This window comes from Numenius arquata, chromosome 4 (assembly GCF_964106895.1).
Source record: "Numenius arquata chromosome 4, bNumArq3.hap1.1, whole genome shotgun sequence".
In the NCBI taxonomy this organism is placed as follows: domain Eukaryota; kingdom Metazoa; phylum Chordata; class Aves; order Charadriiformes; family Scolopacidae; genus Numenius; species Numenius arquata.
The window spans coordinates 24,284,833-24,307,834 of record NC_133579.1 but is presented as its reverse complement, the minus strand read 5'-3'; the positions used below and the strand labels follow the sequence as shown (position 1 = coordinate 24,307,834).

At 40.9% G+C, this 23,002-nt stretch overlaps 1 protein-coding gene across 1 annotated transcript in view; it reads right to left on the bottom strand.

Moving 5' to 3' along the window:
- The window catches only part of VAPA (VAMP associated protein A), a 34,932-nt gene extending 26,566 nt beyond the window's left edge, over positions 1-8,366 (bottom strand). Inside the window, exon 1 of the mRNA XM_074146222.1 lies at positions 8,140-8,366. Within this exon, the coding sequence (XP_074002323.1) occupies positions 8,140-8,215 (76 nt within the window). The 5' untranslated portion in view covers positions 8,216-8,366. The remainder of the gene's footprint in view (positions 1-8,139) is intronic.
- Between the last annotated feature and the right edge of the window lie 14,636 nt (positions 8,367-23,002).

Sequence of the window (23,002 nt, the reverse complement as noted above, 5' to 3'; positions counted from 1 at the left end):
AATGAGAAAACAGCAGTTCTATTATTAGCACACATCGAATGCACAATTTTTTTTTTGTTCATCACATCTCCTAGCTTTGCATTACCGATGAGCTCTACCAGCACACTCCCACCCATAACAACGTCATTAATGAAGATACTAAACCAAGTTCAAACACATCCTTTAGAAATGTCCTTATTAAGCTTTCAATAGCCCAACAGCTGTGCTGCAGTTTATTTTATAGCTTGTCCCTTCTCCACCTTACATTTTTCCACTAAGACCTTTTACCTGCAACTTAATTACTAATTTTGCAGGTACCTCTGTAACAAATAATCAACGTTCAGATCATGCAACAGATCCTCCTGTAAGGTATGTCAAAACATATGGAAGACAGGGAGGTAATTAGAGACAGCCAACGTGGCTCCACCACGGGCAAGCTGTGCCTGAATAATCTAGTGGCCTTCTACAATGGAGTGACTGCAGCAGTGGACAAGTGAAAAACTGAACATGAGCTGGCAATGTGCACTTGTAGCCCAGAAAGCCAATCATATCCTGGGCTGCATAAACAGAAGCAGAGCCAGCAGGTTGAGGGAGGCGATTGTTCCTCTCTACTCCATTCTCAAGAGAGACCCCACCTGGGTACTGCATCGAGCTCTGGGACATCCAGTATAAGAGGGACATGGAACTGTAAAGTGGGGTCCAGAGGAGGGCCACAGGCCACAAATATGGTCAGAACACTTCTCCTGTGAAGAATGGCTAAGACAGTTGGGGTTGTTCAGGCTGGAGAAGACACTGGGAGACCTTATTGGAGACCTTATTGCAGCCTTTCAATATATAAAGCACGCTTGCAAGAAAGACTGAGAAAGACTCTTTACCAAGGCCTGTAGTGACAGAACAAGGGGCAACAGAGATAAACTGAAAGAGGGATAGGTTTAGATTGGACATATTGAAGAAGTTTGTTATGATGAGAGCGGTGAGACAGGTTGCCAAGAGAAGTTGTTGATGCCCCATCCCTGGGAGCGTTCAGGGTCAAGCTGGATGGGGCTTTGAGCAACCTGATCTAGTGAAAGTTTCCCCCCCTGGACTCCCTCCTGGCAATAGGAAGGGAGTTGGACTAGGTGATCGTTAAAGGTCCCTCCCAACCCAAACCATTCTATGATTTTATATTATGATTTTTTTTTTTTTTTTACAGCAGCCTACCAATATCTGAAGGGAGCCTACAGGAGAGCCGGAGAGGGACTCTTTGTCAGGAGATGTAGTGACAGGACAAGGGGTAAGGGTTTTAAATTGGAAGAGGGGAGATTTAGATTAGATACCAGAAAGAAATTCTTTACTGTGAGGGTAGCAAGGCACTGGAACAGGTTGCCCAGGGAAGTTGTGGATGCCCCATCCCTGGAAGTGTTCAAGGCCAGGCTGGATGGGGCTTTGAGCAACCTGATCTAGTGGGAGGTGTCCCTGCCCATGGCAGGGGGGCTGGAACTAGATGGTCTTCAAGGTCCCTTCCATCTCTAACCATTCTATGATTCTATGATTTTATAAAATACTTTCATGACATCCAATAAATCCAGTGTTAAGATGAGATTTTGTTTGGGAGTTGCACACTGAAGAGACACAGGAAGAAAATAAACACAGAGAGAGATGGGGTTCTCAGATCAGACTGGCACGTTCTACCTGGGACACTCATGCTGCATTTTATTCCACGTTCCATTTTCCTCCATGTCTTTAATTATTCTTTCCTCTAAGGCTTTGCATACTATCAAGGTCAGGCCTATTCAAGCACTGAAGTGTCAAATTAAGAATTACTCCAAGTGAGACGACATTTTGAGAGACATAGCAGGGAAAAATTCTGATGTGACTATCTTCTTAAAATTCAGGCAAACAATTCTTTTTCTTTTCTTCCTTGTTCATGTCATTAAAAACCGAACACCAGAAGTCCTATACCAGGATAATATTTAGCAAGCTAGCTTAACTCTCAAGACCTTGTTCATATAAATGGAAAATATTTATTTTAAATTTACATAACCATGTATTTCTAAGTACTTTCAAATCATACAATGAAATAAATATGACATCTACATTGTCAAATAATTTACAATGCAATGAAATAACTGTATACAATACAAAAAAAAAAAAAAAATCACTAAAACGCAAGAGAAGCTAAAGGGGCCAAGATCACTATGCACCAATTAAATTCTTACTACCTTAAGGAAAACAAAGTTACTAACATTCCAATTTGTGTTTCTGCATTTTTATTTTCAACAATACCACATCAGAAATTATCTTAGTAGAGTCATTTTGCTGATTTTTTTTTTTTAAGAAATTAGCTTATACACACTGATCTGACTCATCTGACAATAAAAGCCTTGTGATTTGACAACTTTCACACTGGAAAATGTAATACTTTTCTAATTAGTCAGTGATATTTTTTTTTCCACTTTACACACAGCAAGTTCTCTCCAGCAGCCTTTTCCAACTTGAATTTATGGCTTGTAAACCGAGCATGTAATAACCCTTCAATGACTGATGGTCACAAAGATCTGGTTAACAAGCACCTCCCAAAGACAAAGTTGGTCAGAAAGTACAACATATTCACATACCACAGTCAAGCCAAAACAGGAACAATTTATAATACCACAATGGACAGTTGGTGCACTAAATATGCAGACCTATTAACTGATGCATAAAACAGCTCATCTTGCTCACGGTAAGTTTCTACTTTTCAACTTGGCCTTGAACAATGGTACAGTGCTCATGTCTAATACTGTATTTTTTACAATATTAATAATGATGTATTACAGTGATCTAGAACACTGGCTTAGGCTATCAACAAGCAGAATGAGTGGGCACTTTACACTAATTACAATGTAAAAGTGAAGCTTTTATACCAATGAGTACACTGGAAGTACAAGATGGTGAGGTTTGGATTGCATTTCTCTGTTTAGCAAAGATGAAGGACAAAACTTTCAAATCTTCACTGCTGTATACCTCTATCATCAGAAGAAAATCTTCTGTTAATGAATCTTAAAACAAATAGCAAACTAGACCTGCCAAAATATAATCCAACACTTATAACGCGCCTGACTTCACAGATCAATACAACTCCCTTTTATTAGTCAGTTTTAAAGTGCAGTTTAACACTGTGGTAGACATATGTATTAAAATAACATCACCTCATAAGCAACACCTGGTAAAAAAAAAAAAAATCTTCCTTTCTCTTCCTCAACACATTTCCATCAATCATTTTGTGTCCCAATTTTCATTAATACCTATCATTAAAAAAAGAAAATTCTAACAAATACTACATCTGAGCCAGGAAACAATGGATAGAAGTACAGATAAATAGGAAGAGTAAACAATTCCAGGAATCCTTCTTGGATTAAAAAAAAAGAAGTCCTAGACTACTTGTTGAATACTGAGTCATTCTATGGGATGTTCAACCTTTGTCATTACACAATACTCAGCCAGCAAAAATATTAACTTAAATGCAATCATTTCTAAGTAGCTAAAAGCCACAACTGTGTTAGTAATCACTTAGAACCATTTTTTCCCCTGTGCACTCCCATTGTTTCATTTCAAAAACATTCTTCAATGAAGGTATCAGAAAACTGACATCCCAAATGACTTTTTTTTAACCTACCTTAGGAAGCTGGACATCACAAATTTGCTGGTACTTGGAACACAATGAAAACAGGCATAAGATTTTACACAATCAAGACACGCACATAAGGCAACAAGATCACATTTGAGGACTTCAAACCCTGCCTACACTAAAGGATATCCTGGGCCAATTCTGGCAACAGACCTTGAGGGCAGGGGATGCATTTAACATTGAGCTATTTTTACCTTTAAATTCCACCTTCTCGATTTGCAGCAACACATAGCCTATGGCTTTCAATGTTACCAATAGCAGTGTAATGATTACAAAATAATCTACAGCAATATTTTTCTGTTATTTAAAGGTCGTTGAAATCTGCATTTCAGAATGAGCCATAATACTTAAGTGAAGTGCTCTCTACCTCACCTGGAAAAAGTCAGTATACCAGCTGATAGCTGATTTTTATACACTAACAATCCTAAATCATTAATCAGATTAATAATCAGAAATTAAACATCATCTGTTATACTGACCTCTCCCCCTAACTCAAACAATCAAAGGGAAAATTTATTGCACACAGACATGCTCAAAAGTTGATTTTAGTCCACTTACTTGCTGACTTATTTCTAGGCTATAGAGGCCCGAGGTTATAACAAAAAAAAAAAAAAAAAAAAAAAAAGAAAAAGAAAAAGTGTGCCTTGTTCTTTGGAGACATGTACAAAGGTAATTTAACTGGATTTCACGCACTTGTAAGCAAGAACTTCAATAAAGGATATAATTATAGAATATTCAGACATTTTAATGTCTGACTATAGCAATAGTCAGACACCTCTGAATCACATGAAATTCAAATTCTGAACACTGTCTACTAATCTTCCAAGGCTCATCAAATCAACTAATGTTGATTTTCAATTAGGTATAGCAGAAGCATGTCTTATGACTGATTTAAAGATTTGGCAGAAGTTTTTTAAAAAGGACCATCATCTAAGACCAACTTAAATACACATTTACTTAGAATTGCAAAACTGGCTTCTTTGACTTAAGGAAGACTGAGTTTCCATAAAAATGCTATAAATTTTTTAACTGAAAACTTCAAGTTTTGCTATCTAACTACGGAACTGTTAAAAAAAAAATATTAAATAAAAGTGTATTTACTCACAAGGAACCATTTCTAGATTACCATAATCTTCACTAAACTAGAGCTACAGACAATGATTATATGCATCAGTCACACAAAAAAGACCTCAGTAAGAAGCAGAGGATGCTCCACCTTCCAAATTAGGTTGCTTTTAAGTGTCTCATGTTTCAGTTCTTCCTATCCAGTCCTAAACAAACCCAAACAACTTCAGATTTGAGAAGTCAAAGAAAACACATTAGACTAAAATACAGAAGAAAGCTAACCTACAGGAGTAATATGGCTGAAGACCTGGATACAAGAACCACAAGGCAAATTCTCAGTGCTCCACACTGGGTCTGCCTCTTAGTTTCATGACTTTTAAGCACAATTTTTCCCCTTGTCGCATTTGCACACCACTCTGAAAAGTACTTATTTGTTTTGTGGTTTTCCTTAGGTATTCCTGATGGTTCCAGAATCCAAAGAAACCTAGCTATCACAGAAACAGAGGGAATTAACCATAACCCAAAACACTATTAATGACTGAAATATCTAGGAATGCAAAGTACTATGATAACAGGACACAAATCTTTTGGTCACCAAGGGAAATATGTAATGTGTTAGCCACTATGGGACATATTCCTTAGACCTACTCCTGAGCTGTGTGGAATAAAATTCAGGATAAATGTATTATAGACCTTATTTTTGCTGATCAAGTAAAGTAGATTTAAAAAAAAAGTTTCATCAGCCAATGATGAATTTAAAGCCTTGTCAACATCTCCTTAAGATAAGCCCTAAGTATTTTTTAATTTAAATCATTGTTTGCCTAGGGCCATACTAACACATTTCACTGTTACCCTAAAGGTCAGCTAATTCACTGTAAGTTCCTGAGTCAAGAAAACCAGCAAAACTATTTGTCCAGTTCAGATGTTTAGACTTCAACTGGATCTCTGTTACATACACATCAACAATATTAAGTCAATAATAATAACAATAGATAATTGTCCCAATAAAATAACTTTGAATAACCAGTTGCACTGAAAAAATACGTAATTTTTTTTAAGTTGTGTGATTTTCCTACACTAAGTTACACTTATTCCGAGTCATACATTCTCTTACTAACCAATTACTTTTTAAAAGATAACACTTGGAATTGCCTTCTGCCAACATTGTATTCTTTAATGTAGTACTTAAGAACTGAATTAGTTTGTGGCTCACAAACCTTTTTAAACACCTCAGAATAATAAGCAGTTAGAAAATATTTATTGAGAGTGCACTTGATGCTCTCTCAATAGATAGCCCTTTCTATAGTATATTACCGTAATAATACAGTAATAGAGTGCTTTCCATAGAGTATTAAGACTGCAGTCTCATTATGCTTCAGATTTTGTTTTTGCTTAGTCTGCTCTATAGAAATTTTCCTAATATATGCATCGGTCTGAAAACAAAGTTTATGCCTAAAGAATACACATTTCATGCTCTAAGTACAAAAACACACAGCACAAAGATCACTGACTGACAACGGCTTCATACAGACGGAATTTCTAATCTAGTATTTATTATATATTCCCTGTATCAATATTTTGTTTCATATCACATAAATACAGCTTACTTTCAGCTTGAAGACAGCTCAACACCTGAAAGCTTCGTATTAGACACAGTAGCTTTTTAATTTAATAAAATAAATTAAAAAATCCTCCAACCTGTTCTTGCAACAAGAATACAGTGTATTGAAATTTGAGTGCAGCCAGACCTGGTAGCATTTTAACAACGAAAACAGAAGTGAAAAGGTAAGTTCCCACTATGGTTTTGACCCTGTCTATGAACGTGCAATTTAAAAACCGAAGCTATCAAAAAATTAATAGGCATGATCAAACATTTTTCATTTTTAATTAATTTGATGGATCAATAAAACAAGTCTAGTTTGTTAAAAAAACTCTTTGATAAACCAGACTTAAGCTTTATTCCTAAAAGCCAGGCCAGCCAAATGTATTTAGGGGAATACAGTGTTCTCTAATATAAACATTAATTTGATCTAGTTATCCATTTAAAGATTTTTACAACATCATAAATTGCACTCAGTCCCTCTAAAACAACGAAAATGAGTCTACTAAAAATGGAAAATATAATAGAAATGTTCATAGGATTAGGCAAGTAAACGTGCTGACACTAGTCACAATTTAAAACATAAGTTCAGATAACATTAACTGCTTTAAAAAATATAAAATATTGCTGATCCTAAATCTGAAGTGTTCTGAGATTTTTCTCAATGTCCCTTATGGGTATAAAATATAGTCACAGGATACTACTGAAAACTACTTATTCTATCATGCTTCTCATTATGCCCTTACCTTTCAAGGATCAGTCATCTTTGGAAAAGCCTTCCTTTTCACTACTAGCTAATTTATTAGGAGAGAAAAACTCCCACATGATAACTGCACTAAATGAGACCTATTTTGACAGCAGCATGTCATGCCGGTCACAGTCATGCGGTCGGCACGCAATATCCAATACACAGAAACTTCCGAAACGCACACATTCGTTTCCCCTCATTCCGAAGGAAGGACTGAGCTGCATGTTTACGCGCCGAGAACCCGCCTGGAAAGATGACAATCTGGGGGGAAAGGGCGGGGAGTCATTTGCCAGGCCAGCGGGTCAGGCTGCACCGGGAAGAGGGTGCGAGTGCCTTGCACATCGCCTACTCGCACAGCCCTGGAGTGATGGTGCAAAACCGCACCAGCCCCCGCGGGGACACCGGCGGGGCCAGGGCTGGCCTCTGACAGGCGCCCACAGACGGCCCGCCGGGACGAGGGAGCGGGGGCGAAAGGCCAGACCTGAGGCGAGTTTTCCCCCTCCCCGCTCCCTCACACGGCGGCAAGGCTTCCATCGACCACTTCGGGGCTTCTCCTTCCCGCTGCAGCCAGAGGGAGACCTCACGGAGAGGGACCGGCGGCCACAGAAATGACAGGAGAGCGACTCCCCCTTCTCCGGGCCCCGCTACTCGAAGGCCCGGCCTCCCGAGCGGAGCGGTGACACGGCAGCGGCCGCGCGGGCATGTAGGGGACCGGCGGGGGCAGGGGAGCAGACTGACGCACCGGCGGGGCCCGGAGGAGGGGGGGAAGCGGGCAGCCGGCCCCCCCAGCGCCGCGCCCGGTAGAGCGGGCGGGGGCCCACCGGGGCCGCGGACACGCTCTCAAGTCCCTACGGGATCCCAAGATGGCGGCGGCCGAGCCCGTTCACCGGCTCGGCGGCGCCCCCCCTACCCCACCCCCCGACGGATCCGGGCGGGCAGGGCCCGGCACCGCGGCCCGGGGGAGGTCGGAGGGGGGGGAGGGTACGACGAAGCGCCTGGAGGTGGCCCAGCGCCGAGGCGAAACGGGACACCCCACCGGGGCTGGGCAGTCCCGCTGCCTCCCCCTCCCCATCCGTCGCCCCAGGTTCTCCCCCTCACCTTTGAATTTGAGGTCGGTGGGCGGATCGAGCACCAGGATCTGCTCGTGCTTCGCCAGAGCCCCGGCGGCCGCCATCTCGCTCTGCTCGCTCCGGCGGGAGGAGGAGTGAGAGGAGGAGGCGGAGGAGGGGCGGGAGGGGGAGGCCGGGCGGTGGCGCCGCTCCCTCGCAGCGGGCGGGCGGTGGCTGCGGGCTCTGCCGCTGCGCGCGCTGCCGTCCCCAGCCCCGCGCGGCTGGCTTAACGGCGGGCGCGAGGGTGGTGGCGACGGCGATCCCCAGCGCGCATGCGCCCGCGCGCAACTCGCGACTTCCCCCCCCCCCCCCCCCCCCGCCAACAGTCGTTCCCGCGCCGGCGGTTGGAGCGGGATCCCGCGGCCCGGCCCGGCTCCTTACAACTGGCCCCTGCTGGAGCCGCCGGGAGCGGGAAGAAGCGACACACACGGTTCGGGCAGAGTCCGGGTTTCGATGGGCGGCAGAGGAAGGGCGCCGCTGGCTCGGCGGTTTGAGCCGCTGAGGGAACTACCGCTCCCGGCGTGCCGTGCGGCGGGCGGATGCGGGGCGTGCCGGGAGTTGTAGTCTGTGAGGGAGGTGGCCTCCCCGCGAGGCTCATGGGGCTGCGGGGAAGCGCGGCCCTCACGGCCTGCGGGTGGTTTTGGCGGCCTCTCTCTCGAAGCTGCAGGAGGAAAGGCGGAGCCTGCGGGCAATTGGGAAAGGGGCAAATGGGACAAATAGCCTCCAATGCCCCATAGCCACATTTGAGGGTGGCTCTGGCTTGCATCCAGGCTGCTCTCGGGTGAGGCTTGAGGTGTTGGAGCCAGCTCCTGGCTGCTGTCAGGTACCCGCGTCCAAACGGCTGTGGCCCGACCTAAAGACAGCTTTGCCACCCTGCCAGGCAGCAGCCAGGCACCGAGGTGGATGGGCCTGGCTCTTCAACAGGCCTGGAAAACAGCCAAAAACTCCTCGAGTAGGAAAAATGTCGTTAGGTGAAGGCTTAGGAATATTGACAGGAAATAAGTGTTTAGAGAGATTGACCTCTTGCAAAACCTGAATGAGAAATAAGAGCCATTGTTTATATGTACGCAGGAACACAGGGTATTTGCCAGCCTCACTGGCACTTTTTGTCAGACACAGTGTTTTCACTGTAGGCCTTTTCATGAACGCTACGCTTTTCAAGTGGATGGCGCATTTTGGGCTATTTGAATACAGTGGTGACAACCAAACAAGAAAAAACAGATAGACAGATAGACAAATCCATCTGAACCTTGATGATTCACACATTCTAAATCTACTTCTGAAGAATCTGGCTGTAAGATACACAAGTTTGTATTCATGTGATGTTGGAATACAGGTGATGGAAATGAAGATTAATACATTTATTTTTCCTCTCTTGCAATCTGCTGTAGGTGTGCTAAGAACATGTATAGGCACATAACCCATTTGAAAAAATATACCCTGATAATAAATACATTGAAATTATTTAAATGTTTTACCTTCAAAATTAGCTTACTATTAATAGTAAGATTTGTGAATCACATGATTTCTTTGGTGAATACCTGTACCTCAGCCCCAGCCACAAAGGAAGGGTTTTGAGGTCATTCACTAGGGGAGATGCGCTCAGTAATTTAGGTTCAGGCTCTGCCTTGGCTCTAGCAGAGGCTTCACTCTCCATTTTGACTGCCTGCCTCTCCTCCAGGCCTGCCACTGTCACGCCTGCCTACTTCAGCACTTTTCTCCATGCCCCTCTTGCCAACAACAAATACTCATGTGACTTTTAATATCATCAGTGACAGAAGAAGAAAAAAGTGAGAAGTGCTGTAGAAAAGTACTTCAGAGCAGTTTTACTTGATTGGAGTTGGCTTCAGTAAGGTGGAGTTATGTGGCATATGTGTGAAAATGTTGCTTAGAGGTCTGCAACTATTCTGGCTGCAGTTTTCCTGCCAGAGACTTATTTTATGATGCACATAAAACAGCCTCTTAAATTACATTTTGTATTTACAGTGCAATATTTAAAGTTACTGTCTGGTGGTCTGCTGGGCTTTGTTAGCAAAACCACTCTGTTTATGCATTCCTACCCTTGGGATCTGGAAGACAGAAGGGTTTTTCCTGTCCTAGTATATTTTTTTCTTCTTCTGTTAACGTGGACAGTTAGTCTATTACCTCCACTCTTTCTTTGTTTCTGTTCATGAATCCACCAAAGATTAAGCCACAGTGTACGCTTCTCAGAAACGATAATTCAGCTTCAGAATTACCTGGTGATTATGTACCAGAAGAACTTCTGGGTCTCGGCTTGCAAAGAATCAAGACACGGAGAGCTGCTGCAAAATACTAAATGCCATAAAAGGTTCTGTCTTTTGTCCTTTTAATGGGGTTAAAAAATAACAGTATAGAGTACAAATTCAAAAGAAGCTTCCTCTATGCAGATCTAGAAGACAGAAATAACTCTGTTTTCTAATTCTTTTATACATCTCTTGTTAATCCTTATCACCAGCATATCAAGACGCAGTGAGTGAAGACAGGGCACAGCCTTAAGTACTCTGTGGTTCACAGAGGGAGCACCACAGCATCACTGAGGCTGGAGGGGACCCCAGGAGGGTCGCCGTTCAATTTCCAACTCAAAGCAAGGTCAAAGCTGAATTCAGGCCAGGTCACTCAGGGCTTTGTCCTGTGAGGTCATTAAAATCTCCAAGGACAGAGATTTCACAGCCTCCCTGGATCATCCCGGCTCAGTGCTTACCTGTCCAGCTTCAATCTGCTTGTTTTGTGTTATAGTAATGGCGAAGTTAGTACATAAACATTGAGCGGGTAGATTAATGGTAATTATGTATGAACATGTTTTTTTAATGTAGTCTTTGTTGTTGTTTGAAGACATTGAGAATCTTAATAATGCATTAATCTGTTTTGTTGTGTTTAGTATCATTTCTGATCTAATGCTTTTATTTCATCCAGACTGATGTAATTTTTTTATTCTAAACAACACCTGTGCTGCTGATCAGCAATATCTAGCAACCTTGTCCAACGTCTGATTCATTTCATTTTAACACTTCACAGCACAGTTCAGGAATGAAATCTTTGATCTCTTGCAGTCAATAGAAATCCTCTCACTGCTTTTGGTGAGATTGTGGTATCGTTCCAAAAGCATCTTCAGTGTATTCATCACTGCTTGCAAAAGAATAACATTTGCTTAATCTGAGGTCAACGTTTGTCCTTTGTGTTGGTAGATCTTAATGTTTTTCATACTGTGAATTCAGTATCTTTGTTGTAATACCTCAGTTTGGAGATGGATTGACGTTTTTCAAAACTGTTTGCTATTAAATATTAAATAAGCTCTCTCTATACCTGAAAAGTAGCAGAGTAGATTCAGTTCCGTAACACTGTTTTCTGCTGTTTAGTATGCAGGTAGTTCATTCAGTCCCACCAATTCTGAACTTGAAAATGTCTTGCAATAAAACAATATCATGACCTTCTTTGCAATTTCTTGGTGTTATTAAGACTGTCAGAAAAAGCAACCAAGTGCCGCATTACTTGTCGTTTTAATGGGAAAATTCCAGAACTCAGTGAAGTATCTCATGCATCTTGCTCTGCTAAGTCAGTGAGCATTGCAAAATGCAAAGGTATAAAGGTGAGAGTATGTTTTAATTTCTCTTTAAGGAAATAGCTGGCCTTTTGGTGCTGCTGTTTATCTTCTGAAATATAAAACTGTTCATACAGCAGGCTCTAGTCATCATTTACTTGACTGCTAATGAGTTCCATATATAATCTTAGGCCCACTTGTTATATTGCAAATCAAAGGTAAAATTGGAGTCCATGCTATTATTGAAGATTTATGGCATTATTCAAATATTGCCACAGACTGGAAAAGTAAATCTTAGTTGAGTATCTTCAGATTTGTTCAACTACAGTGTATTTCTTTGCCTAGTGACATTATTATAAAAACGTGTTGTATATTCAAGTAGAGAGAAACCAATAATACATAATAGCATTCTCATAAATAGCTATAGCATAAAATTTTACATACTTTTTCATATTTTGGACCCAGTTCTGTTCTGCTGAACACAAAAATGCCGCAGACCATTAAAATATGTAGGAACAAGACAAAACTTGTATCTTGTCTTTGTGGTTTAAAGTAGCATTTAAAGAACAGAATGATTCCTGAGACAATTTCAAATGTGCTAAAAGCCATTAGTCCTTTGATAAAGGACAAAGTTATTAAGGAAATGGATTTTTGAGTAGTTTTCAATAATTGATTCTTACAGTTCATATACATTGCTGAGGGATATAATGAAACAATTCAATATACAAAATATGGAATGTGTGTGTTGGTTCTTGTTTGCTGGTGTTGCATTTCTAAAAATGCACAAACACTTTGCTAAAAGATAGCCAAAAATCAAGTATGCATAGGTAAGTAAACAAACGTAAGTATGTAGTTGAAACTCACCTCCAGAAGAGAAAAACTGTCTTCAGTAACACTCTTAACTAATTCTGCAGAAACAGCATGATGGTGCCCTGTGGTCATTGCATCTCTTTTCCAATCTGAAATTCTTGCAAACAACATCATGATCTTTCTCAATCTCAGTTTGGAGAACTCATCTGGCAACTGGGATTCAAATTTCACCTTTCGTTTGCTCTGTTAATACACATAGCAGCTCTGCAATGCTAATTCTGCCCTCAGCATCTCCCGAGCAGAGGGAAAATTACATTTTCACATTGTGCCTCGGTTCAGTTCTAACGGGTCACAAGGTGAATAGGAGCAAATAATGTCGTATCGATGTGTGAAAGACAAGCCTTTCACTGAGACTGTGTGTGACACGTGAAGTGCTTTCCCTCTACTAAGTGTTGATAAGCCGTGCACTGAAGTGCTGTGTCCAGTTCTAGGCACTCTCCTTTAGGAAAGAAGTAGGATAATTGAAGGAAGTCCAGAAGACAGGACCTGTAATGACTAAGGTCCAGAAAACAGATTGGAACGTGAGAACAGAGTGAAAAACTGAGGTTGTTTAGCCTGAGGAAGACGAGATTCACTCACACGTTCTCTAACGGTCATCAAATACATGAAAAGCTATTGCAAAGAGAAAGAAAATAGTCTGCTCTCGCTTAATTTGAATAGGACGGGAAGTAATGGGCATAGACGGGAGCAAGAACTGATTCAGAGCGGCTATGAAGAACTTTTTAAGAGTAAGGACAATTAACAAAAAAGATTGCCTGGAAGCATAATTCATGGAGTCCCAGTCACTGACCTTTAAGAACAGGTTAGACAGCTGTTGGGAGATAGATATAAACTTAGCTGATCCTGCCTTGAGATGTGACCTCTGAAGTCCTTTCCAGCCCTATGAGTCTATCATTGTGTGAATTCCAGCATGCTCAAAGGTTAAACTGATCATCCGCACTGGAAATGTCCATTCCCTAAGGTCTGAGCTACAGTCCATTAAAATTGGGGAGAATTTTTCCAGTGATTTTAATAAGCATTGGATCAGGCCCTAATTGAGTGTGTAATTTGGAGCTGCGTATGGAATTTGATCCACAATTCTGTTAATGGTATTTGCAAATGAGAAGAATTCAACTCCTTTTCCCAGGGTACATTAGTTTGCAGTGGTTACAAGAGAAAGTAAACACACGCTGAAGAAGCAGTGCTAGATTTTTCTTAGGAAATTGAGTAAAATTGACTGAAGACAGACACAAGGAAAAGATCTCTGGGGAAAAATTAGCAACTTTTCTCAAGGAAGAATATTTTAGACAGCTATTTTTTATATCAATAAAGCAGGGCCAGACAGAAAGAGACAGCAAAAACTATGTTAACAGAACTTTAAAAATAAATAGGTATCATGAATGTGAGAACGAAATGTTTGTCTCTACTGAAAGATTAAATTAGCTGAGAGCCTGAAAATGGGCAGAGCAAAAGAAGGGGAGACATGGAGAAACTCTGTCAATCCACTGGATTCCATCAGTTGCTTAGTGACTGGCAAGGAAAGATCCATCCATTCCCCTGTAGTCTGTTAACATATAACATAAAGATTTTCCTCCTCTCTGAATGATCAATTAAATCGCAAGCACTTATGCCAGCTAAAGCTCTGCCTCTGCAGTTGCACGTGTTTATGCAATCCGGAGGAATACTAATATGCATAAAGTTAAGAGTTCGCAGATTTGCAAAATCACGGCTCCTGTGGGCATCCGCAGCTGCTCTGCTTTTGTGGGTTGTGTGCGTCTCCTGGAAATTCTTTCTCTGTTACCCTTGTGTTGTGGCAGGAAACAGGCAGGTGCTCAAAATTCTCCTTTAGCAGATGCAGGAAGCTAGGGTTACTAATGCGTAGCTAATACACACATGAAAAGATCTTTGCTTTTGATCAATTAATTATCTCTAGGAGTGAAGACACAAGGTTTCTAGAATCATCTCCCCACCCCAATCTGTTTGTGTGTTCTGTGCCTGCACATAAGCTTGAACACTCTACCTGAGAGATCATTTATGAAATATTTATTTACTTTGCATTCGGGGAAGAAAAAAAAAAAAAGTCTGCATAATATTATTGATGGAATGTTTGACTGCCAAATGCTGAATTATTTAGAGCTTAATTGTACAAATGATACCCATGAGGGCCTGTTAGATTGCAATATGCAATTGATACACTGGGCAAAACCAGGGACATGTCTCTGAGACTTTGTTCTGGTAATTCAGTGGGTCACCTTAAAACAGGTATGAGCACTTTGCAGAGGCAAAGCTGGAATACCCAACAGCGTTTTTGAAGTTGCAAGGGGGGAAAAAGGCCTGCAGAAAGGCCCATGTAGCAAAAGATTCCCTGGCCTGGATTACCCCATGTGGGACCTTTCTACTCCCAACCCATGCCTGCCCATTGACCAGTGATCTGTCGTGCTGGGCACTATTCCCTGATGCTTCCCTGCCCTGTGAGCAGCCCAGTCCCTTCTGCCTTTCAGGAGGTCCCGCCTTACGCTATGGGCGCTGCAACCCTGTGCATGGCTCTTGGCCTACAACTGTGCATATTCACCATTTTCCTCACCCAACACCAAGTACTAACAAGGAAAGTTAGGAGAGTGCACCCACTCACCCACTACTTGGGTTCTGTGCCTACCATACCTGTTGCAGATAGCTACATAAATAGATGTTTCACTGTTAAATTCATAAAGTTAAATGCTTGTAAATATTTTGTGAGCATGCCTTTTAATATGGACTTTAACTGTGCAATCACTATTTTAATTCCACAGGTTTCCTGGCTTCAGTTCTGCTTTTCAGAGGGAAACACACTATAATACATTGAGACCCTTCTGCTCCCACTCCATCATCCCAAAACTACTTCTCTTCTATTTCGCTGCATTGTTTTTTTTCCTTTCCTCTCTCCTAATCCACATTGCTCCTGTCCCTTTCTTCCTGCTGGCTAGTCAACAGGCAGGACAGCAATCTTCCCCTCCTTTCACCTTCAAATGAGGCAGGTGTGTTTTCTCCTCCTTTGTCCCTAGTATGAAAAAAAGCAATTTAATAGAAATTAATAGCAACTTAATAGAAAACCAGAGTCAGCCACTGCAAACCTGGAATGTGATTTTTTTCCTCTGCCTGGCCATTCCTGGCATTTTTTCCTTCCCCAAGTAAGGCAAATAATAGAAACAAGGAAAATGGGAGTCTATAATGGATTAGAGAGTCGTTTCTATTCATCCACCACCCTCCCTCTCTGGGCCAGTACCAGAGGCTTCAGAGAGTCCCACCATAGACAGACAGCGGATAGTATCTCTCCCACATTGAGACTCATCCTACTTTTAAATACGGGCTTAAGGCTTAAGATCCGAAGCACCATGTTAAATACCCGGTTTGTTCTCTTTCTTCTTTCCTTTCCAGCAATTTTGGTGTCATTAGCAAAGTTATCAGCAAAGAGTTTATGTTTTCTTCCAGATCACTGATAAAGACATTGAACTGCGTTAGCTCCTTTGAAGCCATTAAATAACCCATTAGAAGAGAGTAGAAACATGCTGATGTAGCTGCTAATTGGTTCGCAGAGCATTTGATACAGGTAAATTGATTTTGTATAGTACTGGGGTTTTTTACCAGATTGTCATGCAGGGCTACATCAAATGACTTAAAGTAATCCATGGGTATGAAGTCAATACATCTACCTTAAGCAACTGCATTTTAATCTCATCTTGTTGCTTGAATGCACCTATTTTCCATTTAAAACATATTGATTAGCATTACATAAGCTACCACCTATGAATTAATTTCTATTTGTTTCCCATATCTGTCTCCATTAGTATTTTGCCCAGGGTCTATGTAATGTTTGTAATTATCTGAACCCATCACATTTTTTCTTTACAGTGCCACGTTCACTTTTTACCAGTCATCTGAAATTTCCCCTGTGCACCAATATTTGTTCAGAATGAATATGAATGGCTCCAAGAGTATCTCCACCAATTTTTGTCATACTCTTGGGAGCATCAGCCCTGAAGATTTAAATGTGTTTTGCTTTCACTGATGAACATTCTCTCACACATACAGTGAAAGGAAAAGAATCTCATATCACTTCATTATTATAACAGAAAAAAATCAGCTTTTCAAAGTAGCTTAGTAAAAACTGTGCTTTCTTATCCAGAAACTAGTCCCCAGGTGAATTCAGTTTCACTCACATCAAAGGCAAAGAAGAAATCATTGCATTTTGCTCCTTAGCTATTCAGAGACAACACAATTGTGACAGAAACAGTTAAGCTGGATTTTGGCTTATGAATCAGTAACAAAACTTTCAACCAAGTTAAAATATTGGATGTTCAACCTTAGGGACAGCTAAGCCAAAAAGATCCCTCTTTAGGCAATTTTCACATTCTAAGTTGAGTTTCCAAGTCTGGGACGTAATCTTCAGCAAATCTTAGGAAGCTTGATCTGGGTAGCTTGGATGGACACCAAAGCAAGGAACTGCACCATTACATTTTTACCAAGTCACTTCTTAAACCTGAAAATTAGGCTCTTCCTTAAAAAACTGTCATGCATTTGGGAAAGTTTGTGTATTCCAGTGACATCACGCGTGGTATTTCTTCGCAACTTTTTCCTTTATATTGAATGAAAAGGGAAATGAGCTTTTAAATCTTATGTTTGTCTCTTAGAGAGTCTACTGGATAGAGGTTTCTGAATGACTCTTTTGGGCCACTAACTCAATTTTAACAAATTTCAGTAACGACTCAACAACTCACACTAAAAGACTGGGCAGAATGGGAGGGCTTCTGGCCGCATTATGACTGACCTGACTTCAGATTGTTTCAACTTGGATGACATGGCGTGTTAGGATGGCATGCAAGGATCCATCCTCACATGGCCTCTATCCAGAGAGGATGGATACATGAATTAGAGGAATTTAACCTGGTAGGAGAAGGCTGACAATTTATACTCTGTCATAATCAGTCAAAATGTCACTCGCCATAGAACAGCTCTGAGTACAAAAGATGTAGGTAAATGACAACTGTGACATTATAGTAATCGTTCTGTTTAAAATTGCAGACTGTAAAAATTTGATAGAGAATTTTTCCATCACCTCATTACATGCTTTTTGTGACATGGTTGTGTATAAAATCAGATGGGACACCTAGCTTGAAACATGGCTTGCTTACATTTCCAGCATGACCTGAAGATACCAAAAGAAAATCACAAGTTCCCAAGCTGTAATTTCCTGCCTGTGGCTACCTGGCTTAAAATATACTTTGAAATTATCTAACACCCAGGATTTAGTTATGCTTCCTGCTGTGTGGAAGGAAAATTTCCAATGCTGGTTGAAAAAGGCAGGGAGCACGTCTTTCCTAAAACTTCTCGAGGAACAGGGAGCTCTCATAGGAATTCTGGCACCATTTCGCAAAAAAAACCCCTAACTTTCTTCAAAAGCACACTTGTCAGGAGGCAGCCTCAATAACTTCAGGCTCTCCTGCACTACCAGAGACATGGGCTGAGTCATCTTGCCAAATTGCTAAGTGACCACTTTCCCAGTGCTTTGAAACGCGTAGCTCCCAGACATCCTCACCTCGCTGTCACTGACGTGATGCGAAACAGGCTTCTCAGACGGAGGCTCTCCTTCTAATCTGATAGTTGCTTCAGGCCCTGTAATTTTTTAAACCGTGTCTATCACACAGGGAAGGGTGCAATTTTCTGCCGTGGGATGTATCTTTCACTGGCGTGTGATTCGCAGTGAGATGAGGCGAGGTGTCTGAAAGACATGCCCGCTGACAGTGATGGCTTGATGACTCAAATCTTGTGGATTTTCTAAGGCATCAGTTTCCTCCCGGGAAAAATAAAATAAAGATCCCTCCATTTTATCTTTCAGTGATGGATGTTGTGTTATTGTAAAGCCTTTATACTCCCAGCAGCAAGTACTTAAGTATATACTACATGCTGTGGTTAAATCAGTCAATGCAAATCTACTTAGATACATTTATCACCACCTCATCCTTTCTTCCTTAGCCTTCTCTGGAACAATTTGCCCTTTTCGTGGAAAACTACCCACCATTCCAAGACATTGTTCAGCCAGAATCAAGCTTCATGAAAAGCTAAAGCACACAGGCAGAGTGGCTGCGTAAGCGCATTGGAATGTATTTGCCAAAGCCCTTTGTCCAGGGCTCCAGATCAGTAAGCGCTGTGTCCCAGACTGCGTGAAGGGGTATCATCTTTTATTCAGTGGACTTTGTACTATGTAAATTGAGGCATACCCACAGGTAAAGATATGGTATCATTTTTTTACAGGTGGAGTCTAGGCACCTGATGCACTCTTAATCTTGTATTTGTTTATGCTTGTTTATTAGCTAGGGTTCTCAAGTAACAGTGGTGTTAATGTGGCTGTGCCATGAAATGCATGTCTATGCACTTTGACCATTTATAATGTGATATCCTTTTTACCCCAAATCCAAATTTTCTATTTCAGCCATTGCTTTTGTTCCTTCTCTATCACCTCGGTGGGGTTGTGACACACCACAAAGAGTATCTTCCAGAGTAGAACATCATCATGTTGTTTGTCTCTTTTTTCAGTTCTAAACATTATTTTCCCTCCTCAGAATTTCATAATCAATGTGACATTCTGGCCTTGTTCTCATTTCAAGAAACCTATTCCCCCCCCGGAATTTCACCTCCTAAAAACAGTAAAAAATTAAAAAAAAAAAAAAAAAGACTGTGGTGAAAAACTTACCAAAAAAAAAAAAAGCGTTTCCTTTTCTGGTATCTGTCACGAGGAAATAAGTTTATCTGTTGAGAGCCCTTTCCTAGATCATTAGGAGGTCATATTTCCAGCATATCTCAAAAGCCTCCTTTGTATTCAAAATTGCCAAGAAACTGAGTCACCTCACATTAGAAACGTCAGCCACAAATAAGACTTCTCTCCCGCCTTACTGAGACTATGGGGAGAACCATTCCACTGTTAAAGGCTGTGCCGAAGGAGAGCTGGTTAGGTGCCAACAGGCGGTTCAGGTTGCCACCTTGAAAGCAAATTTTCCCTGAGAACCAAGAATGACCTAGAGAGTGTGGTGAAACGCAGAGGACAAATGGTATCTCTAAAAGGAATAGTGCCAGGAAAGCTATTTCATTCTCATTTGGGTTCCTGACAGTCTCAAGAAACAGCACAGAAGATTTAAGTCTTTATTTTGAACGTCCTTCTTTCTGAGGGCTCTTATTAGATTCCTACTACACATTTTGTGCTTTTTTGGTAAATATCTACAGTGCAAAATTGTCCCATTTGATGAGTGATGAACAGAGACAGGAACTTGGGTATTTCATAGTTGTTCTAGGCTTGCTGATGACTTGGTTTTTTGCAGAGCTAGAATATTGGAAAGAGATTTTGAAATGCACTGTGTCATCCAGGTTGCATCCATTGCTCTTTCTTGCTAAACCTCTGTGAAAACTCCTGACATATTTGCCAGCAAAAGCAGCCAGATTCTTTGAAGATGACAGGAAGCAGGGATTTCTTTTATAAGGTGCTTAACCTACATTTCAACCCTATTAAACAAGTGAAGAGAAACTTACTATCCTCTTACTCTTTTTTTTTTTATTTAAGTTACTAACAGCAGTGCTATCGCTTGTCCCCCAAGTCGTGTTATATTGACAAAGAGGAAGGAATGTGATGTTCTTTTTCCTCAAGGGCATCTCTTAGCCATGTAAGCTGACTTCCTTATTGATTGGTACTTGTCAATAAGTAATCAGAAGCCTGGGGATTGTCTCTCTCTCAGTCTGTAACAGATCATTTCCCCAGAGGAATCTACTTGCTGTAGGGCAACAGGGATGTAGTTGTTAGGTATTTATTTTCTTATTTAAACACATATTTTACTGTGGTGGAGGGAGCAGGAATGACAGCGAACAGGAAAAATAATGTGAATTAAATGAACTTCAGGGGAAATGCATTTTTGTTTTCTAAATTTCTGAAAGTGTGGTAATCAGAAGGGTTAAGTGTTTCATCATAAATAAAGTGTGTCTCAAAACTTTTGACAGATGATGGGAAAGATGAAGCTCGGGTTCTCAGGGAGGTTTTGAGAAAACAAGGTCAGTGCTTTTCAAAGAAAGCTTTTTTAAAAAAAATACTTCAAGGAGTCTCAAGGATAAAAAATGATTTCTGGCTGGAGTAATTTAACAACCAGAAAATAGAAATCCTTCCCAAGCTGACAAATGTTTAATACCTAACCAGAAGCCTCAAAGTTCTCTTTCACCCTAGTGCTAGACTTTTCTGCACTGAATAATGACATCTTATTAAAAACTTGTTAACTGGTGTGACACTAAATGCAAGTTTGTACAGGTCTCTTACACTTCAAGTTCTGTCAGTGTACTATCTTCAGTTCTCACAACTGTGTTACACAACAATTTCAGTAACACTTCTGCACTGTATCTATTGAAAACACAGTGATTATGAATGCTAATATCATGAGCCCGTCCTCATTTTCCTACAAAATAGACAGCAGTGATGAGTGATAACGCAAACTAATCTGTATCAAGACCCACTTGGTGGTATCAGAAATGCAGGCATTTTGCAAAAAGGACTCTTAATCAAGAGAAGAAACCCACCTGAAATGGATTTTTTGACATGAAAAAGGCTGCATTATGCTATATTATGCTATTATTTATTTCTTCTCATCTTAACCTGCTAAACGCTTGCTTGACCAACCTTTGATTTTACAGTTTCTAGTGAAGAGTCTTACTCTTGGACAGTGAGAGCGCATTTATATCAAGCACTGAATTTACCTGTTACAGCTGTTAAAAAATAGATGTAATCAAAAGCAAATCTTATTAATGGTCAAGAACCCTATTACACATGAACGCATCCTTTCGTTGACGCTGAGTCCTTAGGGAGTAACCTTCACCAATTAACAGAGGCATTTGTACAAATACTTTTAGCCAGTCTGTCCTCCCAGGAGTCTTTTAACGCTTTTAAGAAAATTACTCTCTAGCCTTGTGTAAAACATTGAGGAGGGAAAAAAAAAAAAAAAATCCAGCAACTTACTGTTTTCCTTTCAGGCAAGGGAGGCATTTCATAAAGCTGGCAGTAGCCTAAACACTTTTACAGATTGGGTGAGGGGGTGGAGTTATGAAGTAGATACACAGACTATTTCATCAGCCTTGCTGTCCTGATTTCACAACAGCGCTCAGGAGATCACAGCAGGGCACCCTATGATGCTCTTTGCAGAAAGACTGAAGCCGCCGTCGCGAAGATTTTGAAGGCCAAAATGTCAAATACTTTTCCTTAAGTACCCTGAGACACAACCTTCAGTCTTCAAAAGGAAAGCAGAGGAAGTTTATTTTCCAGCCAATTGCTAAATTCAATTCTAAACCAACCTAAAGCACCACAAGAACATGCTTTGAAGCCATGTAAAACATCCCAGTGACAATGCAGGGACTGATCCATCAAGGGGCACAACTCTCTTTCTGCACTGAAAGGAAAGACAGCATTCACATCTAATTTTCCAACGCACTGATAATAGTTGAGAGGCTTACTTAGGCTTTCCTTGAGTTAACTACATCACCTTTTACAGTTTACGGTTAGGATCTTTTTTATTTACGCATAGCTGGAGATAAGATACACAATTTTTTCAATGTGATTATAAATGCTTTAGAACAGGGAACAGATCCTGCTGGGTATCTTCAAGCAGTAACTAAACTCACACCCTATGTAAATACCCTCTGAAATACTGGTTCCTCCTTACATAGAGAAATGGTGTTTTGTGCTGTTATTTTGAGTTACTGTGCTTCTTGCGTACTGGTGTGTGTTGAACTTACCATGGTCATTAGAAAAGCCTTACTCCAAACCCCTGGTTTTCCTTATAAAAACCCCAACTCCTGTATTCATAGTCCTCACAGTTGTGGTAACAACTTTGAAAATAGGAACCAGACAGTGCAAAACCCTTCTGGTGAGTTTAAAAACCTCTTGAAACAATAGCACTAAAAGGTATGAAATACTGCATACTTCTAAAGGGAGTGTTAATTCTTAACTCCTAAAGATAAGTTGAAGGGACATAAAGTAGGAAAAAAAATTAAACGCACCACCAAAATAAAAACACACAAAAGAGAAAGTATCTTATGAGCCATAGTCATGGGTGCTACTCAAAGCAAGTGGTAACCATAAGCTCACTTTTTACTGACAGCTACTAAATTCCAGTTCAAGCTGACACTGGCTGCTCAGGTACCTCTCTTCTAATGGATAAATCAAATAACTTAGCAAAGGGATTTCCACATAATACTTTTCTGGGTTTTGAAAGTTCATCTGCACTGCAGGATCCCCCAGGAAGGCATTCAGTTTCTGCTAAAAGGCCACCCACACACATTTCAAGCAGCTTTTAAACCCCAGGTAAGCAATCCACAGACTGCAGACAGCCTTTTTTCAACAGCAAATGATGTGAAAAATGGGACCTATTTTGCTTTACTGAAA